At 38.5% G+C, this 17,528-nt stretch overlaps 1 protein-coding gene across 3 annotated transcripts; it reads left to right on the top strand.

The window, feature by feature from the left end:
• Positions 1-568: 568 nt before the first annotated feature.
• On the top strand, positions 569-16,473 carry LOC123985019 (chloride anion exchanger-like). 3 transcript variants are annotated; one of them, XM_046072355.1, is made up of 21 exons: positions 569-777; positions 1,193-1,369; positions 1,929-2,068; positions 3,434-3,544; positions 3,646-3,806; positions 4,201-4,365; positions 4,458-4,610; positions 4,931-5,013; positions 5,938-6,085; positions 6,192-6,305; positions 7,357-7,434; positions 7,518-7,613; positions 8,001-8,107; positions 8,638-8,707; positions 9,758-9,850; positions 10,157-10,252; positions 11,804-12,031; positions 12,104-12,158; positions 15,690-15,835; positions 15,948-15,998; positions 16,138-16,473. In XM_046072355.1, the coding sequence occupies exons 2-21, from the start codon at positions 1,239-1,241 to the stop codon at positions 16,162-16,164; spliced, it is 2,253 nt and encodes a 750-aa protein (XP_045928311.1). In that variant the 5' UTR covers positions 569-777; positions 1,193-1,238; the 3' UTR covers positions 16,165-16,473. The 3 variants fall into 3 exon arrangements, with proteins under 3 accessions (XP_045928311.1, XP_045928313.1, XP_045928312.1); XM_046072357.1 differs by having other exon boundaries at positions 570-777; positions 15,951-15,998; XM_046072356.1 differs by having other exon boundaries at positions 775-820.
• The last annotated feature ends 1,055 nt before the right edge of the window (positions 16,474-17,528 follow it).

Below are 17,528 nucleotides of genomic sequence, written 5' to 3'. Positions count from 1 at the left end.
TAATTCTCAGTAGACATTTCGATAAGATTGCAATGAAACAAGTGAACAACAGACCCAACCACACACACACACACACACACACATACATACACACACACACATACACACCTCTCGTCCTACAGTTTCTGCTCTTTCTTATCAGTCTGGTTGGTGTTGCTGAATTTTGAAGGAATACTTAGTTGCTGTTAGCTCTCTGTTCTGTCCACTTTGTAAAGGCAAAACATACAAGGTTTGTAACGTTTTAAGATGACTGATACATTTTAACCTTTAATGTCTTTAACTTTCATGCCAGGATTTGGCTGTGGAGTATCAGTGCATCTTATCACACGCTGGATGAATTTTGGAATACAATCCTTGCATTCAGTTTTTCCTCAAACAGTCTTGGTTCTTGCAGCACACAGGCTATTTTTACTTTTGAAGTGCACGGCTACCATCCTGAAAAGCTACTTGATTTCCACTTCTTAACAGTGACCTGCCCTGTCCTGTCCACATCCTCCCTACCCTGCCCATCGATACAATATCTTCCAAATGCTCTTCAGGAGCGGAAAGAAAGTTGCGGGTTAAAGATATCAGTAAGAACAATGGTCAAGGATAAGGCAGGAGTCTAGCAGTTGTGCAAAACTGGGACATCATTATAATTGCTGTTAATAATTACAGACATGATAAGTGGCAGAGAGGGCATTTATTGATGCCCAGGTTGTCTCAGGTCCCAGTTGATCTCCGGGAGGTGAGGGAGGAGCAAGAGACTGGAGCGTTTGGATTTGAGGCAGCTGTCAGGTATGTGGGACAAGCCGCTGTACATTACATGAAGATACGAAAGGTACCGGAAAAATAAAATATTACTTTTTTTAAAGCTTTTGAGTGTTAAATCTTTGAACATTGAAAATTCTTCATAAGCAGCTGGAATTGTAGCGGTACTGAAAACGAAACTTGATCTGGGAAAAGTCTGGGAGCTGAGACATTTAAATGCTAAAATTTAAAACAATCCTCTCTGGTGTTCTCTCTGTTTCTAAAGCTAAAAAAGAGCCTGACAAGTCAGCCCCCCCAGGACAGTGTTCTGACCTGGCTCATGTGCTCTGCCTGTGTTTGGGGGTCTGGACCTTTGTTGTTTGCTGTTAATGTGCTTTGATAAGGGATGTTCAAAGGTAAGACGGGATCCTCGTCCTAACCTAATGTGATTAATGGATCTCAGAGCAACATAGAGAGGAAGCAGCGGCCCTCCAGGCAGCAGAGGCAAGATGATGCGTCCGGGAGCTAAGCAGTATGTGGTGGCCAGGCCACTGTACTCAGAGGAGTCCTTCGCAGAGGAGCATGAGAAAGTCTACAGGCGACGTAAGACCATGCTGGACCACATCCGACAGTACTTCATGTAAGGAACTTCTTATGCTTTTGGTTTTTGTTTCCTCTGTGTGTTTTCTCTTTTCAATCACTGCATAAATAATCCTTGAAGTCTGTCATTTATGGATGTTAAGATGATACATTTAAATGGGAGAGTGGAAAACATTGATCTTCTGGGTAAAATTAGTACATGCTTCTAACACTGCACTGACTACCGATTTTTTTTTTTACTTCCAGCAAGTATGTAGACACAAATTAATCATTAATTTAATAATTCTCAAATTATGATGGTTGGGTGTGTGGTTGTTTTTGATCCAGCGCACCTGCCTATAAGGCTTTCTATTGTGCAATTTCTTTGTAGAAATGATTTGTAGAAAGTATGACTTACATTTGAGATACTTGAGAGAAGTTGTCTATTGATGTCCAGCATGTTTACGTATGTCAACCCATGTCTTGTTTAAAATAAATGCACATTTACTTCCCTACTTGTTGATGCTTTACTTTAACCCAAATTTGGGTTTCTGGTGTGATTCTAGTTTGTGTCTGTGCAAGTGAACGTGGACTTATATTTGTTTCTGCTACCATGGCAGATGTGATGCCAAACGAGTCAAGAATGCAGCTCTCTCTCTTCTGCCGATCATCAGCTGGCTGAAAATCTATCGCTTCAAAGAGTGGCTGCTCAGTGACATCGTATCTGGTGTTAGCACTGGACTGGTAGCTGTCCTGCAAGGTAAATGTTCACAGCTGCAAGTGTTTTTTCACTTTAGTGTCTCTGAATGTAAGGTGAAGATTTAATTTCCTCTTGAACCAAACTGGAGGTTTGAGGCATTCCTCATTTCACTGGCAAAAATAGAAAACAAAAGGTACAAATTTACATTAGACAATACTTGATTTACAAGTCTTTCTCTTTTGTATGTTTTTCTAAATCTCTGACACCACTAGTCACATTTTGGTGTTCAATATCAAAGTGTCCCTATTTTTGGCACTATGGGGGTATTGTAATTAAAAGTCAAACATTTTTAAATCAAATGTCATCCAGTTTGTGGGTCCAGGTTGATTCCCAGTGTCTCCAAAACACAAACACAACATTAACATTCTCCTCCTGCCCTGGTACTAATTCTGATCAGGTCAGGGAAGTGGAATTTTGGGGGATAGTGCAAACCTCCCACATGTTATGTGGTCAAAATGAAGCTCATCTGTGGCTTCTGGAAACATCATGTATCACAGGGGGTCTTGATAACTAATGAATGCTGGAATAATGATCTGCATTATACCAAGGACAGATCGACCACTTTCCCACTTGGTATGCAAAACACACTGTGAAATAATGATGAAACTTCTGCAGTAATCAGGAGCTTCATTCCCGCTGCATGACCTAACTAAAGGGAGTGGACAACTGCATCTTCAATCACACAGTGTTGGTATCGGTTGGAGGAAAAAAAGCCTGTATTTGGACATTCCTGTGGGGGAGATGAATCTTGTTACTGATTTGCCTGAAGGCTTCGTACATTACTCATCAAGGTGGTGTTTTCACGGAAAATTGTTTATTGCTTATTTTCTTGTTTATTTAACACAAAAGAAGCCGCTGTAAATCTCACCTGTGACTCTGAAAATGAGGAGTAATTACAAAAAGTTGTCAGAAGCAGACAGTTTCTTCAGAAAAATCCTAGATTGTAGAATTTCATCTTTTAAATTGTAGTTAGTCTTCAGCTTACATTGTTTCCCTTTCTAAATGGTATTCTTTTATCATTAACACTTGTTAATCTGATAATGTGTGATAACAGTCAGCCTCTATCTGAGTTGTTTTGAATGATAATATCAGTCAGTAATATAAGGTCAAGGTTATCATCACATAAACACCATGTCAAAGATATAAACTTTATATAATTTCATTAGATATTTTACAAATGATAGAGGCGAGATCTAAAAAATCATTTTTTTTCATTTCGTGTCACTAACCATAGTTTACAGCAACTATCTGATCACAACAAAGTAGTTTGGACTTACAAAATGCCTCATCAGATGAGTGAGGTGAGGCAAAACAAGAGCATCGTTCAATAAATCTGTATAATATGTTCCTGTCTTTGTGTTTCAGGTCTGGCCTACTGTCTGCTGGCCTCACTGCCAGCCTGGTACGGACTCTTCTCCGCCTTCTTCCCTGTTATCATTTACTTTTTCCTGGGCACCTCCAGACACATCTCAGTGGGTAAGGCTAGTTGTGTGTGTGTGTTTGTGCAGAGTTTCTAACTCTGTCCCTCTCAAAAGGCTACAACACAGCTAATCTGTGCCCCCCCCCTCTCTCTGCAGGTCCATTCCCAGTCTTGTGTCTGATGATCGGCTCGGTGGTCAACAGGTTGGTCCCAGAGGAGGGTCTGCCTGCTAACATCACAGGGTTTGAAGGCCTGACCACAGACGAACAGAAAGTGTTGGTGGCTTCTTCTTTGACCTTCCTCATTGGTTTCATGCAGGTGAAACACCCTCACCACTTCCACTCAGATTATCCCTTCAACAGCTAAATGAACGCTGTTGGGCGAAAAACCTTTTATATTATCAACACAAAAATGAAAGTATTCTTATGTAAATAAATAAATTGTCATCATCAGGTTGGGGTGGCAATAAAAAACAGTAATTAGGAAATTCTTCTACAACAGGACAACCCAAAGCCCTGTTACAGCAAGCATCTGTTCTGTTTAAATGTCCTTGAGCAGGCAGTCAGTTCTGCACAACCATATGCAAGAACAATTTGAATGCCCTAGTTAAGTTAAAAGTACCCTTTAAGTTTAAGTCCTGCCTGATTTGAGTTTCCAGGATTAATAATGCAGATGAGACCCTGACCTGTCATGATCTCTCTTTGTCTTCTAGTTGGCAATGGGTGTCCTGCAGGTGGGCTTTGTGGTCATGTACTTATCCGACACTCTGGTGTCCGGCTTCACCACGGCAGCTGCCATCCACATCCTGGTGTCCCAGCTCAAGTTTGTGTTGGGGCTGCAAGTCCCAGGCATCAGTGGACCACTCTCTCTCATTTATGTAAGTACAGAGCAGTTTAAAGCCTTCTCGTGTTGTATCAGTCAGGGGTGATTCATCTATTCATCTCCATTCATCTTTTTTCTCTTTTTCAGACCCTGGAGATCATCTTCAATAAGATAACCTCCACCAATGTGTGTGACGTGGTGATCTCTTTGGTGATCATGGTGGTGGTGTTCAGTGTGAAGGAGGTGAACGACAGATTTAAATCCAAGCTGCCGGTGCCCATCCCCATAGAGGTTATCATGGTGAGCAACATTTCACAACATGTTTTCCATAGCCTGAGGTGTCGAAGGCTTGTCAGGTATATAAACGGTCATAATGATAACATTTATTTTGGTTGTGACTTTTTATGACTGTGACAGTGCCGTAACAATCACTCATTTAATTTATGAGATCATTTATGTCCCTTGAAAGAAAGCATTCCTGTCAATTCATGGAAACAGATTTCAGTATACTAATAATAATAAACCAGGAGTTAATAAATATCTGTTATTTTGAAATGAATCCTATGAGTCAGGCCTAACAACGTCTCGTCAATTAGCGATTTGTGTCATTTCCTCTCCAGACTGTCATTGCATGTGGTGTTTCATACGCATTTGACTTCAAGACAAGATATGGCATTGATGTTGTTGGCCATATTCCAAAAGGGTAAGAGCTTTTGCACAACAGCGAAAACAAAGGCATTATGGATGTTATGTGAATAGCAATACCATCAGGGATAATTCAGCTTCAAGGCAATGCACCCAGTACACAACAAAAGTTTAAACTTTAAATTTAATACACCCATTTATGAATGAGGCTACACCCATGAGTATTGGTGTAACATTTGTTGATATTGCGTTATTCACCTGTCATGTGACCCGGCTCTGGGTTAACAAGAGTTTCCTCAAGAGGGGACTGTTAAGTTTCGGTCTAAGAAATTTGGACAAAACTGCTTTTCAGTAAAGGCAGCTGGGATGTGGAATTTCTTACCACTGAGTGTCAGAGGATGCAAAAATTTTTAAAGGTAGTGTGAAAATATGGTTGAAGGACAATCAAGTATGTAGTCATTGAGCTATGAGACACTGAACATGGCCAGTATATTCTTTACTGTGTGCATGGTAAAATTCTTGCAACAACAGTTTGTGTATTTTTGTATGTGCATTGTTGATGTTGTGTTTTATATGGGAATTTTTTATGGTTTTGGGAGGTTTGGTATATTTCAGTCTGTTTTTCGTTTGTTATTTGGCTGATTGATTGGCCTGTATCTATATACAGTATTTATGAAATGTAAGGTTTTGATTTGGGAATAGTTTTTTTAACTGTAACATTTTGCACGCTATTTGCACCTGCCCAGGGACTGCAGATGGAAATTAGCTTTTAGTTATATTTTGTACGGTACGTATGTTGTGCATAGTCCTTGTTAAATAAAAACATAAATAAAATAAGTAAATAAATAAATGTACTGGGGGAAAGAAAACTTTTCAACGTAAGACATAATGAACTTGATGACCCATAACCTCAATGAAGAAAGTTGTCTGAAGTAGTACTATGTTAAAAATTTTAACGTAACAGACTACTATCCATTCTCAGGTACGAGCCTCCGATAGCCCCAAACCTGCACATCTTCCAGGAGACAGCAGTGGAAGCATTTCCCATGGCCATAGTGGGTTTTGCTGTTGCTTTCTCTGTGGCAAAAGTCTATTCTGTAAAACACGATTACACCATAGATGGAAACCAGGTGTGTAAATGTGGTAAGATTTTAAGTAAAGCAAAGTTAAGTAAAAGCAACAGATTTAAGCTGAATTTAGGTTACAAGACAGGTTTTCTCACTGACTTTGCTGTAGGAGCTGATAGCTTTTGGAGTCAGCAACATCTTTGGAGCTTCCTTCAAGGCTTTTGCTGCAAGTACAGCTCTTTCCAGAAGTGCAGTGCAGGAGAGCACAGGTGGCAAGACTCAGGTAAATTAATATGTGTTTTATTCCTCAAAGCACTCATTTGACTTAATCCTAACCTTGATTCTACCCCTAACCCTAGACAAGCTTTAGTCAAATCCATAGACCAGTGGTCGACAATAGGCGGCACCAGCAATAATATCTGGCCCGCGGACAGATCGCTTTGATAGTAGAAAAATTCAAAATAAATAAATTGATAGCGGCGGGTGCTGAAACAGTATATATTGAAACCAAATATTGATACCACTCGGTTAGGGTTTTAGCTAGAACCAGCAGTAGATTAGCTTAGCTTTGCACAAAGTATAGAAACAGGGGGAAACATCTAGCCCATAAAACCACAAGGTTTTGTTTTACACCTTTCTTTAGAGGTGCAGGTGGGTGGGTTAACGTTTGTATGTAAGTATGTATACTTTGATACTTTAGGTGTATTATGCAATACACATTTTACTAACTCTGGGATGGGTCTGAAAGCACGACTAAATGTAATGAAGTGTTATTAAACTGTTCTTAATTATTACCTGAGCTTTCCAAATGCAGATAGTCTAATCTAATCAATACACATGAAGTGATTAATGCGTGTATAAAAGTGTGAGGGTGAAAGATATGCAGGTGTCCACAGGCAAAATCCCTGAAACCAATGGTATGGAACCAATGTGGAAGAAATTAACAGTAATATGATTTCCAACAGCACAATACTTTAAAGTACTGGGCGCTCTCTGCATGGCAGGTTAAATCTAGTTCACTTTTATCTGTAGTTTAAGTCATGTCTTCATTTGTTGTTTTTGTTTTTTGTAATTTATAACTGCTAAATTGATTGTTTAAATGAAACATTCATGCCAATAAAGCATGTTGAACTGAACTGAACTGAACATTCTAAACAACACTGATCTCTAGTGTGCAGCAAAGGGAATCAACTTTTTCTTGGACTTCTGTGTTTTTCTGCTTTGGTTTACATTTGCCTTAAACCTAAACTTTAAACAAGCCTCTTTAAGGCATGTGGCACCAAGGGAGCATTCCTCATCTCTGTAGTTTAACATATCAGTTCTGTCCTTTTCAGATAGCTGGATTACTGTCAGCTATCATAGTGATGATTGTCACATTGGCCATTGGATTCCTACTGGAGCCACTTCCGAAGGTAAAGCTCAGAACTCCCTCCATCTCTACATACATGTTATGTTCACGGAGTCTCGACTGACCTATGACCCATTATTTTAACAGTCTGTTCTGGGTGCTGTGATCATTGTAAACCTGAAGGGCATGCTGATGCAATGTAGAGAAGTCCCGTACCTGTGGAGGAGGGACAAACCAGACTGTGTAAGTTCTCACTTAGCTATAATCTGAGAGTAGTTATAAAGAAAGTTTTAAAAGCCAAAATCTCTTAATTTGAAAGTTTATTATGGTCATTTTGTGCTACTTGTCAGGAAAATAAAAAGACTTTTACAAATGATAGAGGCGAGATCTAAAAAAATTTTTTTTTTTTCATTTCATGTCACTAACCATAGTTTACAGCAACTATCTGATCACAACAAAGTAGTTTGGACTTACAAAATGCCTCATCAGATGAGTGAGGTGAGGCAAAACAAGAGCATCGTTCAATAAATCTGTATAATATGTTCCTGTCTTTGTGTTTCAGGTCTGGCCTACTATCATTTGTAAAATATCTAAAAAACTTTTCTGCTTCTTACCACTATCTATGTCCAGGTTGTGTGGTGTACTACCTGTCTGGCATCCATCTTACTGGGGCTGGATCTTGGTTTGGCTGTTGGTCTCGGTGTGGAACTGATCAGTGTCGTCCTCAGGGTTCAGTTGTAAGTGGCCACCAACTCTACATTTTCTTTACATAAGACATAAAACTATTTAAATTATTAGCTTGTAATTTTCTTGGCAAGTCTTGGGAAAATGCAGTTTTACTTATGATAAATGGACATTCTGAACTGTAGTAGTAGATTCAGTTGTTAGCCATGCTAGTGTTGAAGCTCTAGGAATGGCCGTGTTGGTCAGTTGGTCCACCATTTTGGCCCAGATTGAAAAATCTCATCAACTATTTTATGGATTGCAATAAACATTTTCACAGACAATCATAATTCCAGATGATATGCTAAAGACTTTAGTGATACCCTGAGTTATACATAGTAAATATTAGCTGCTAAACATCCGCCTGTTAAAATTGTCATTTTGGGCATGCTATCTTGCTGATGTCAGCATTTAGCGCACTGTGCCCAAGTACAACCTCCCAGAGCTGCTAGCGTGGCTGTAGCTACTACTGAGTACCAGATTTAAAAGGGGTTGTATCTGGTAAAGCATACTTTTATAATATTTTTATTTATTTATTATTCAGCCCTCGCTGCAGTGTGCTGGCCAACATCAAAGGAACTGATCTCTACAAAGACAGAAAGGACTATATTAATGTAAGTTGGTGGGTGTATGCTATCATTTGTCTTCTGTAACTTACGCTAAAAGAAAAGTCTGAAATTTTGGAAAAGACACTCATTTGCTTTCTGGCAGAAAGCATGAAAATGTCTGTACTACTCTCAGTTAGAAATAAGGCTACATCTAGTAAGCTTATCTCAGCAACATAATAGCTAGTCCAAAGGTGCCAAAATCCACATACCAGTATCTCTAAAATTTAAAGAGAAAATTAGGCACCTTTTATGTGGATTCACTTGGTGTTGATGGTAAATGTAGTCAATTGAAGAAATAAATTCTTCAGTGCATGCGATATTGACAGAGAAAGCAGTCCTCCTGCTCGCATTGTACATGAGCATCTGAAGCCCATGCCCATTCCATTCATTTGACTATTTTTTCTTCACACATAGATATATCATTACCGTCAGGGCATGTCTATCAGCTACATTTAGAATCAGTAAGAATCGGAATCAGAAATACTTTATAGATCCGTAAGGGGAAATTCTTGTACATACAGCACCAACATGAAAAAACTGAAAATCCATACTACTCTTGTTATTTACAGTCAGTTTATTTCCCCTGTTTCCAGGCTTTGTGCAAAGCTAAGCTATCCAGCTGCTGGCGGAAGCTACATGTTAAATGGACAAATATCAGAGTGGTATTAGTCTTGTCATCTAACTCACCATTAAAGTATTTATTGTAGTTTTGACTGTTGTTCCAAAACTAGGATCAAGGAAGCACCAGGGTCCTTGAGGATTTTCCATTTACTCCTGACCGTATCAGGATTTGTTTGATTTTACTATTATTTAATTCATTTGGAATGAGCAGGAGGAAGGACGACATAAAAATGTCTGTGCTGAAGGTTTTATTCCACTTGCAGTGAGAAAACCTGTTCCAAATGTGCTTTTTTAAAGACCTTATGAGAACCAGAGAGGTGATAAGAATCATCCCATGTTCCTGTTTTATCTTTGCATTGCACTTTTAAGAGACTACTTGTACTTTACCATGATTTTGGCTATAATTTTGGGTATTAAGATAATGACTCTCTCCAGATATATGAGCCAGACGGAGTAAAGGTCTTTAGGATACCATCACCAATCTTCTTTGCCAACATTGACTTCTTTAGGAGCAAGCTGGTGGAAGCTGTAAGTACAACAGTGGCAACAGACCCTGATGTATTTTTTTGTTGTTGTCGTTATAGTTGCATCCTCATAGAATATTGTAATTTCTATCTAAACCCCTCAACTTAAATAATTTGTTTTAGTTTGCAACAGAGCATCTAATTCAGTGGAAAATCACAATAACCAATAAACCAATAAAAAACAACCAAATTGACTTCAAAAGGTTATGTTGTAAACAGATAGATTGGAAAATATAACTATCTGTATCTTATCTTTGATCTGATTCTGTCTCCAAAAGTTACGACATACTTCATCCCAATGTCTTCTTAGGTTGGATTTAACCCGTTGAGAGTGTTGAGAAAGAGAAATAAAGCACTGAGGATGATCCGGAAACTTCTAAAGAAGGGAGACCTGCAGTGGACAACAGTAAGTAATGGTGTTGCTCACTGATAACAACAACACACTTTCACTCTGGTAGCACTTTCACAACTTTTAGCTGTCATTGTTGTCTATTCCTGTTTTGGTTTGATAACCCTGTTCTGTAGAAATGCATTTCTGCACGATAAACTACATACACACATCACTTGGATACCAAATTGATATATGGCTGGTGAATCTTTAGTTAAAAAAATCTGGATGCCTTTGCTCGGCTGATAGTACAAGGTTCGTCTCCACTTATCTCAGATGCAAGTAATTGTCTGAACATGATACGACCAGGTCTGTGATGTCTTGAAAAGATAAGGGTTTGTTGTGTTTGGTTTACAACATGTTTAAACTTTTACACAGCACGCAGACTATAATACTTTTGGCGTGTAAAAGCTGAGGCATTAAGATATACACTAAGCCAGATGTTGTACACTTGATATTTTTACTTTCAAAGTACAATTATGTACCAAAGGTGACCAATAAGTACGTTTAAACAATTAATTATTAGAAAATATTGAGTGCTACAATTCCCGCTGCAGTGCTTAGTGATGCTGCAAGGACATGATCGCTCACCAGCTTTCCATCAGTCATAAGCCAGGTGTCCGACCAAATCTGTGCAAAATCTGCAAAAGAAAATGCAGATTAATGTGTGTTTCCATCCACGATTTTGTTGTTTTTATCGATTGCAACTCCACCACAGCCGAGTTTAAAAACTTGTGTTTCCATTTTTCTGTGTTTCCACTCTAGTTTTTGATTTGTGAATTGAAAAAGCACATGTAAACAGATGGATGGAAATGCAACTATAGATTAAATTTGTCTTTGATGAGGAAAAATCAAAAGATCCACTGCTGGGATTACTCAGGTGTCAGCAGAGGGTAACCACTGTTCCACCCCGTGTCCCCATGCACTTTCTGAGTGCTACCCACTCTAACTTCCGCTTGAATCAGTACAGTCTGTACCTAGATCTATCACTGAACTATAGCTGTTATGGTACATCTATGAAATATGTACTTTGAGAAACATAATATCTAGCATAGACCTATGATTTAAAATCAATTATGGATGAAAACCCAATTTGCTGTCAAGTACAATGAATGGGCACAGGTAGTGACAACAAACAGTAGTGCTTAAGCTGCATGATTCAGTTTGACTAACCCTCTCTCCCAAGAACAAAGTAGATCAAGCTCACTGAATGTAGAAGGTTGCAATACTGCTAATACTGTGTACAGTAGTACAGAGGCTTGACCTCTTTGTTTGAGTTTGGTTTCTGTCCACAATCAAAGTCAGGGCAGCGTAGTTCAGGTTAAAAGCACAGTTTTTTTACCCTTCAGTCCACATCATGTTTTCTTGTATCTTTATATATATATATATATATATAAATATATCTTTATAATATGTTGGTCTTGTATTGCAGATTAGGAAAAGTTACATTTTCCCCCCAACGTTAAACGTTGCTGATGTTATGTTGTTTTGTTTGTTTGTTATGTTTATGTTTTCATATAATCTCAAGAAAAGTGAGAAACATGTATGAACAATATTTAACCATTACAGCAAGGCTTCCTGAATAAGTCATTTGGACCCATCAAGGAGTCAGATGATGAGAGCAACATGGAGGAGCTGGACCTGCCGACTGACTTCAAGGACCTTCCTGCCCGGATCGACTGGAACGTAGAGCTTCCTGCCAACATCGTTGTTCCCAGAGTGGACATTCACAGCCTGATCCTGGACTTTGCTGCTGTGTCCTTCCTGGACATCTCTGCTCTGAAGGGACTCAAAACAGTGAGTTGTTCATTCACAGTTGTTTTACTTTAATTTTTTATATCTCTTTAATCATCTTGAATGTTTTTGCAGGCGCTGAAAGAGCTGATTCGCATTGAAGTGGAGGTCTACATTGTGGATTGTGATCGTAAGTATAAACCTAAAGTATTTATAGCTAGAGTGCAGGACTTTTACATATAAATGAACATCTGTTACATTCAAGCCCTTGCCAAACGAGTCTAGACAATGCTGAGTAAGTCTATCATCACCAGGGAAATCTGTCTGCATTCACAATATACCGCAGTCAGTCTTTAAATCTGGTGATTTGTTTTATTTATATCTAAGCTCTGACAGAGGGAAGACAAAACACAGGGAAAACTCAAGAGACAGGCAGGTAGGCATGGCAACATGCAGAGACGACCTAAATGTAGATTTTTGGGAGACAAAGCCTTATATACAGAAATTAGCAGGGTGATTAAATACTGGTGAAACTAATACAGACAATAAACCAGGAGCACACAGACAGGAAGTTAAGTCCAGATAAGACAAAAGATAATTTCAAAATTAAACAGAAAACTGGGAGAGCACAAACTAAACCCATGACAGAACCTGTGAAAGCAAAACCCATCTTTTCAACAGCTACCTTGAACACTTTAACCAATCATTTTGATATTTTGGTGTAGCCTATGTGCAAGATACATCTTCGGGATTCACTGGGACGCATCATCAGTGATGTAATCAGATCCTCGGGTGTTTCAGGTCTATTCCATGAAAATGGAATAGCCTTTAATTTAGTTTAAAACGGCGTACCTCGCTGTACAGTGGACAATATATTTAAAATAAAGCAATATTTAAGTCAAAATTAAAATAAAAATGCAACAATTTAAGCAATATAAAGATAATTTAATTTAGAATTTAAAGCAACATTGTTTACAATTTTTATCTTAAAATAACTTCTCTGATGTTACACGGACTTGTAATAAGGTGAGTGACTTCACTAGGGCAGGATTTCTATCGCAAGAACAGTGTAATGCCTTACAAGCAAGCTATGAGAAGACGCACAAAGTATATGATGTACAATGTAAGTCTAGAATTTGTTAATGAACCAAGTCACTGAAGAAGGAAGTGACGTCCTAACTAAAGACCCGCCTTGATGAGAGAACTGACAGACGTCACTGTCATTTTGACACTGAAAGAAAGTGTAAATATTAATGCAGTAGACTGGGGGCACTGTTTTGCTTATTGAATTTGAAGTTTGCCCACTGGACAGCAGGTCGAATCTTTCAAAGTGAAATGTCAAATACTGTTTTACTCATCAACTTTAAATTGTTAGAAAATTGCATTTTAATTATCATTTTGACTTTGAATGGAAAATAGTTTTAATTTTGTAATAAATATAGCCTTTTTTTCAAATTTAGTCTTTGTCCTTGTTTTTATCAAATTTTGTCAACCTCAATATATTTGAATATGGTCATAGAATGCCCATCAGAGTATGTGAAAATGAAATTGGATTATTGTATTTTAATTTTTATTAAAATAACACATACTGTACATATGTAGAAAAGTATAATGCCATAGTGGAATTACATTTTCATTTTCAAGTTGACATTATCATTTTAATATTGTCCCCTATAGGCTTCCATACAGACAGGTGTGAAGCGTGTCCATGCAGAAGAGGCAGTAAATCAGAATCTGGACTTTCAAAATAGCTTGTACTTTTTAAAAATGTACCAGTAGAGTATTTTTATGATGCACTTATTTCAGGTACTTGTAAATACAATTCACTTAATGATTCACTTAATGATTCACTTTACTTCACGTTAATTTATGGGCTCTGTACAACATAAATGTGTGACCTCAAATATTTTCTGCTCTATTGTTACATTTTTATGTGTGCAATAACCCTCTGGGCTTTTGCTTATTTATTATTTATACTGCCCAGAAATACATGTTTTAGAAGTTATCTTGTTGCACTTTCATATGGAGCTAGTCTAGACCATTACTTCCAACAATCCCCCACCATGAGCAAGCACTTGACTACAATGGCAAGGGCGGATAGAATGGGTAGAATCTTCGAACCAGGATCTGGGCGGCCATCTGCCTCGACCGGTTAAGTTAAGAGAGAGGAGAGAGAGAGAGGAGGTGGAAAGAGAACAAACAGTAGCACAATGCAAGTTGCACATAGTGGGAGTAATAATAATACAAATATTAATAGAAATGCATAATAGTGATAGCAATAATAGTGATAATAATCATATTCCTAATATGACTATAATAATAACTAGAGCAGCGGGTGTCGAACAGAAACATAGGGACAGCAGGTGGCTTGCAACCACAGATCCAGATACAGGACTCACCTGAGCCAGTCCTAACTATAACCTTAAGAGGAAAGTCTAAAGCCTAGCCTAATCTTAAATGTGGAGATGGTGTCTGTCTCCCAAACCCAAACTGGAATCTGGTTTCCCAGGAGAGGAGCTTGATAGCCAACACGTTCTCACTCCCGACTTGGTCAAGGTCCTTTGCCGTCACCTTTTAACGCCCTGGGTACCCCTTTTTCTTCATTTATTGACGTTTAGGGCTCCGCGGTCAAGTTAGCAACATTTAGCAACAACAATAACTAGGAACAATAACTATGCAACGTCCGGTTAGACTTTCAAAATAAAACGCTAGCGTATCGAAACATCGCCATTTTGAAAAGTTGTGAAACGTTGTAGTTTGATTAGGTTTAGGCACAAAAAACTTGGTTGGATTTAGGCAACAAAATTACTTGGTTAAGGTTAGGAAAAGATCATGGTTAGGTTTAAAATAACTAGCCTACGTACGTCAGTTAACACATAAGTCACTTAATGTCACTTATGTCAATTTACGTGACTTGCCTAAATAAAAATATATAATGTTGACTTTTTGTTTCACAAGGGCACGAACCCCAGTTTCCTGGTACAAAGTCGAGGTTCTTCTGGCCCTCCATCCACTCCAACCACCTCCTTACTCAGTCTTTTCTGTTAAATATCATACCTGCTTTTACAGTCAAAAAGCGACGCTACAGGGCTTCCCCCACTACGTTGAACTATGACAGTAAAGGGATACCCAATGCGTCCATATGTGATGACTTGGGAGTGAGAACGGGTTGTGATAACTGAACGCTCTGACTCCCATTCTACTTTTGGAGACTCTAGGAACCACAAGTAACCCTGCATTCTGGGAGCGCAGTGCTCTGGTGGGGTAGTAAGCTCTTGGTGGAGTAGTATGAGCTCTTTAAGATAAGATGGTGCCTGACCATGAAGGGGTTTGTAGGTTCTTGTCAGTACACGTGCTGCAGCCTTCTGTATCAGCTGGAGAGTCTTAAGGGTCTTATTCGGGGCAACAGTATTAAGATAAAATAAGATGTTTATTGATCCCCTGTAGGGGACATTCAAGTTGGCACAGGAACACAAGAGAATCACTGAAAAAGATTGATTAAATGTAAATTCCTTTTAGACAGAAATGATAAGCTTTTCATAAAGTTGATTGGTTTTACAATAAATAGAAGCCCACTTATTCGCAATCTGTATTTCAAGAAAAAACACATGTTGACATGTTTGACAGCTTACAATCCTTGGTGTCATAATTTCTTTGTCTCTAAGTTCTTTATAGGCATCTGAATTAACTACTTTGACAAATGTCTTCTCCCCACCCGTAGCTTACATCCTGGAGAAACTGCATGACTGTTGCTTCTTTGATGATGAAGTTCAGCCATCAATGTTCTTCCTGACACTGCATGACGCCATGCTGCACATCCTTGAGAAACATCCTGGGTCTACGGAAAAGACATCTGACTATGACAAGGTAAAGAAGACAAGGCCTACAATTTTTATTCAGTGAAACACAATATTTAGAGGAATGTGGTATATTTGTCCTGTCACTATGTATTGAATACTTTACCCTTTATGTTGTTCAGCAGATTATAACAACAGTCACAGTTCACCACCCTAGGAGTAGAGATGGAAATGTACGTATACAATTTTGTTTGTGAAAAACAGCACCTGCTGTTATAGGTCATTGAAAAAGGTCCATAATTAAAATGTTAAATAGCTCCACATGCTTCTAAAATGATACAGACTGAGACACAACTCCTTCTTCACCAACAGGTTCCAGGTTCAGAGACCAGGTTCTAACTACTCAGTGAGCAGATGATGGTTTCTTGGGGCAAACACCAAAAAGACCAAAAACAAAAAAAGAAAATATTTCACAGATCATGCTGTACAATACACTGATTTAATGAATAACGAGATACTTTGACTTTTTACATCTGACTGACTATGTTTTCATATACAGTATTTACTGTAATGTAAGAAAACTAATTTGTTGGCATTGTTGTTTTTTATACTGTATATAGTGAATTTGTAGAAATTGTGGGTGCAGTTTGTTTTGCATGTTGTATAGTTATATTTTCATGATAATGAGAATAAATGAACTTTTTTGTACACTGTTGTGGACTGTAATGCTCTCTGTTTGGGACCAAAGCAATGTGTGAGGTTTTATGTTGTGCTCAAGCAAATATTCAAAAGACTAAATGTCCTTAAACTTTGTTTTGGATGCTACCCGTACTTTTAAAAGGCTGCCACACTCATCAAGGCTGGATCACCAACAGGCAACGCAAGCAAACATCAGGAGCATCGACAGCACCGGGGTTACTGTGTTGCACTTGCTTTGTTGATTCACTTTAATTTTGACATGATAAGGGTCTTGAAGCTTCTGAAAGCTTAGTTTCATGACTTAATTTGTGTCTAAGGCCCTGCCTAAACGAACACGGGTATTTTCAAAACCGTGATTTTTTTCTATGCGGTTTGGCCGTTCATCCACACGGAAACACAGTATCAGGTCACAAAAACCAAACATTTTTGAAAAGGCAGGGAGAGGATTTTAAGAAACAGTTGCAGAGTTGTCGTGTCGACAGTAAAACTGGAGTTTTTGCCTTGCGACGTCAGAGCATGTGTCGTTATCTGCTGTGTTTGATGTCAGATTGTGTGCAGGGCTGGACTGGGACAAAAAATCAGCCCTGGCATTTTTGGCCCAGGCGGCCCACCAAAATTGGTCAGGCACCCCTCACCAATACACCATCCTTCCATTTAAGGGCTCAGATTAGGGGTGTGACAAAACACTTAGCCCATGAGACATAAAGATTGGGGCCATTACAACTAGACAAGAATATATTTTAATAGGCCTACTGTTTAGAAAAAACAACGTATTGATGAAATAGAGCATTAAACAAATTTCCTGCATTCTGGAGACATTTTCTGCACCAGGGAAGCACAAATCAATAGCTTATTATTGTTTTTAGCCTAAGTTACAATTTTTTGGACAACAAAGGTTTCTTCTGTATTTACATTGCATTGCAGGCTTATTGTGCAAATTTTCATAGCATTTTTATTCGTCAATTAACATTTCTTGGTGCAAGCTATTTTTCAGAACATTTTTAACAAATGCTTTCAAAAAGTGGTGGGTAGCCTACATGTCCCCAGCGTCCCCAGTGTACCTC

The sequence above is a fragment of the Micropterus dolomieu genome, linkage group LG16, assembly GCF_021292245.1.
Source record: "Micropterus dolomieu isolate WLL.071019.BEF.003 ecotype Adirondacks linkage group LG16, ASM2129224v1, whole genome shotgun sequence".
NCBI lineage: Eukaryota > Metazoa > Chordata > Actinopteri > Centrarchiformes > Centrarchidae > Micropterus > Micropterus dolomieu.
The sequence above is the reverse complement of the archived record's forward strand: the minus strand, read 5'-3'. Positions and strand labels throughout refer to the sequence as shown.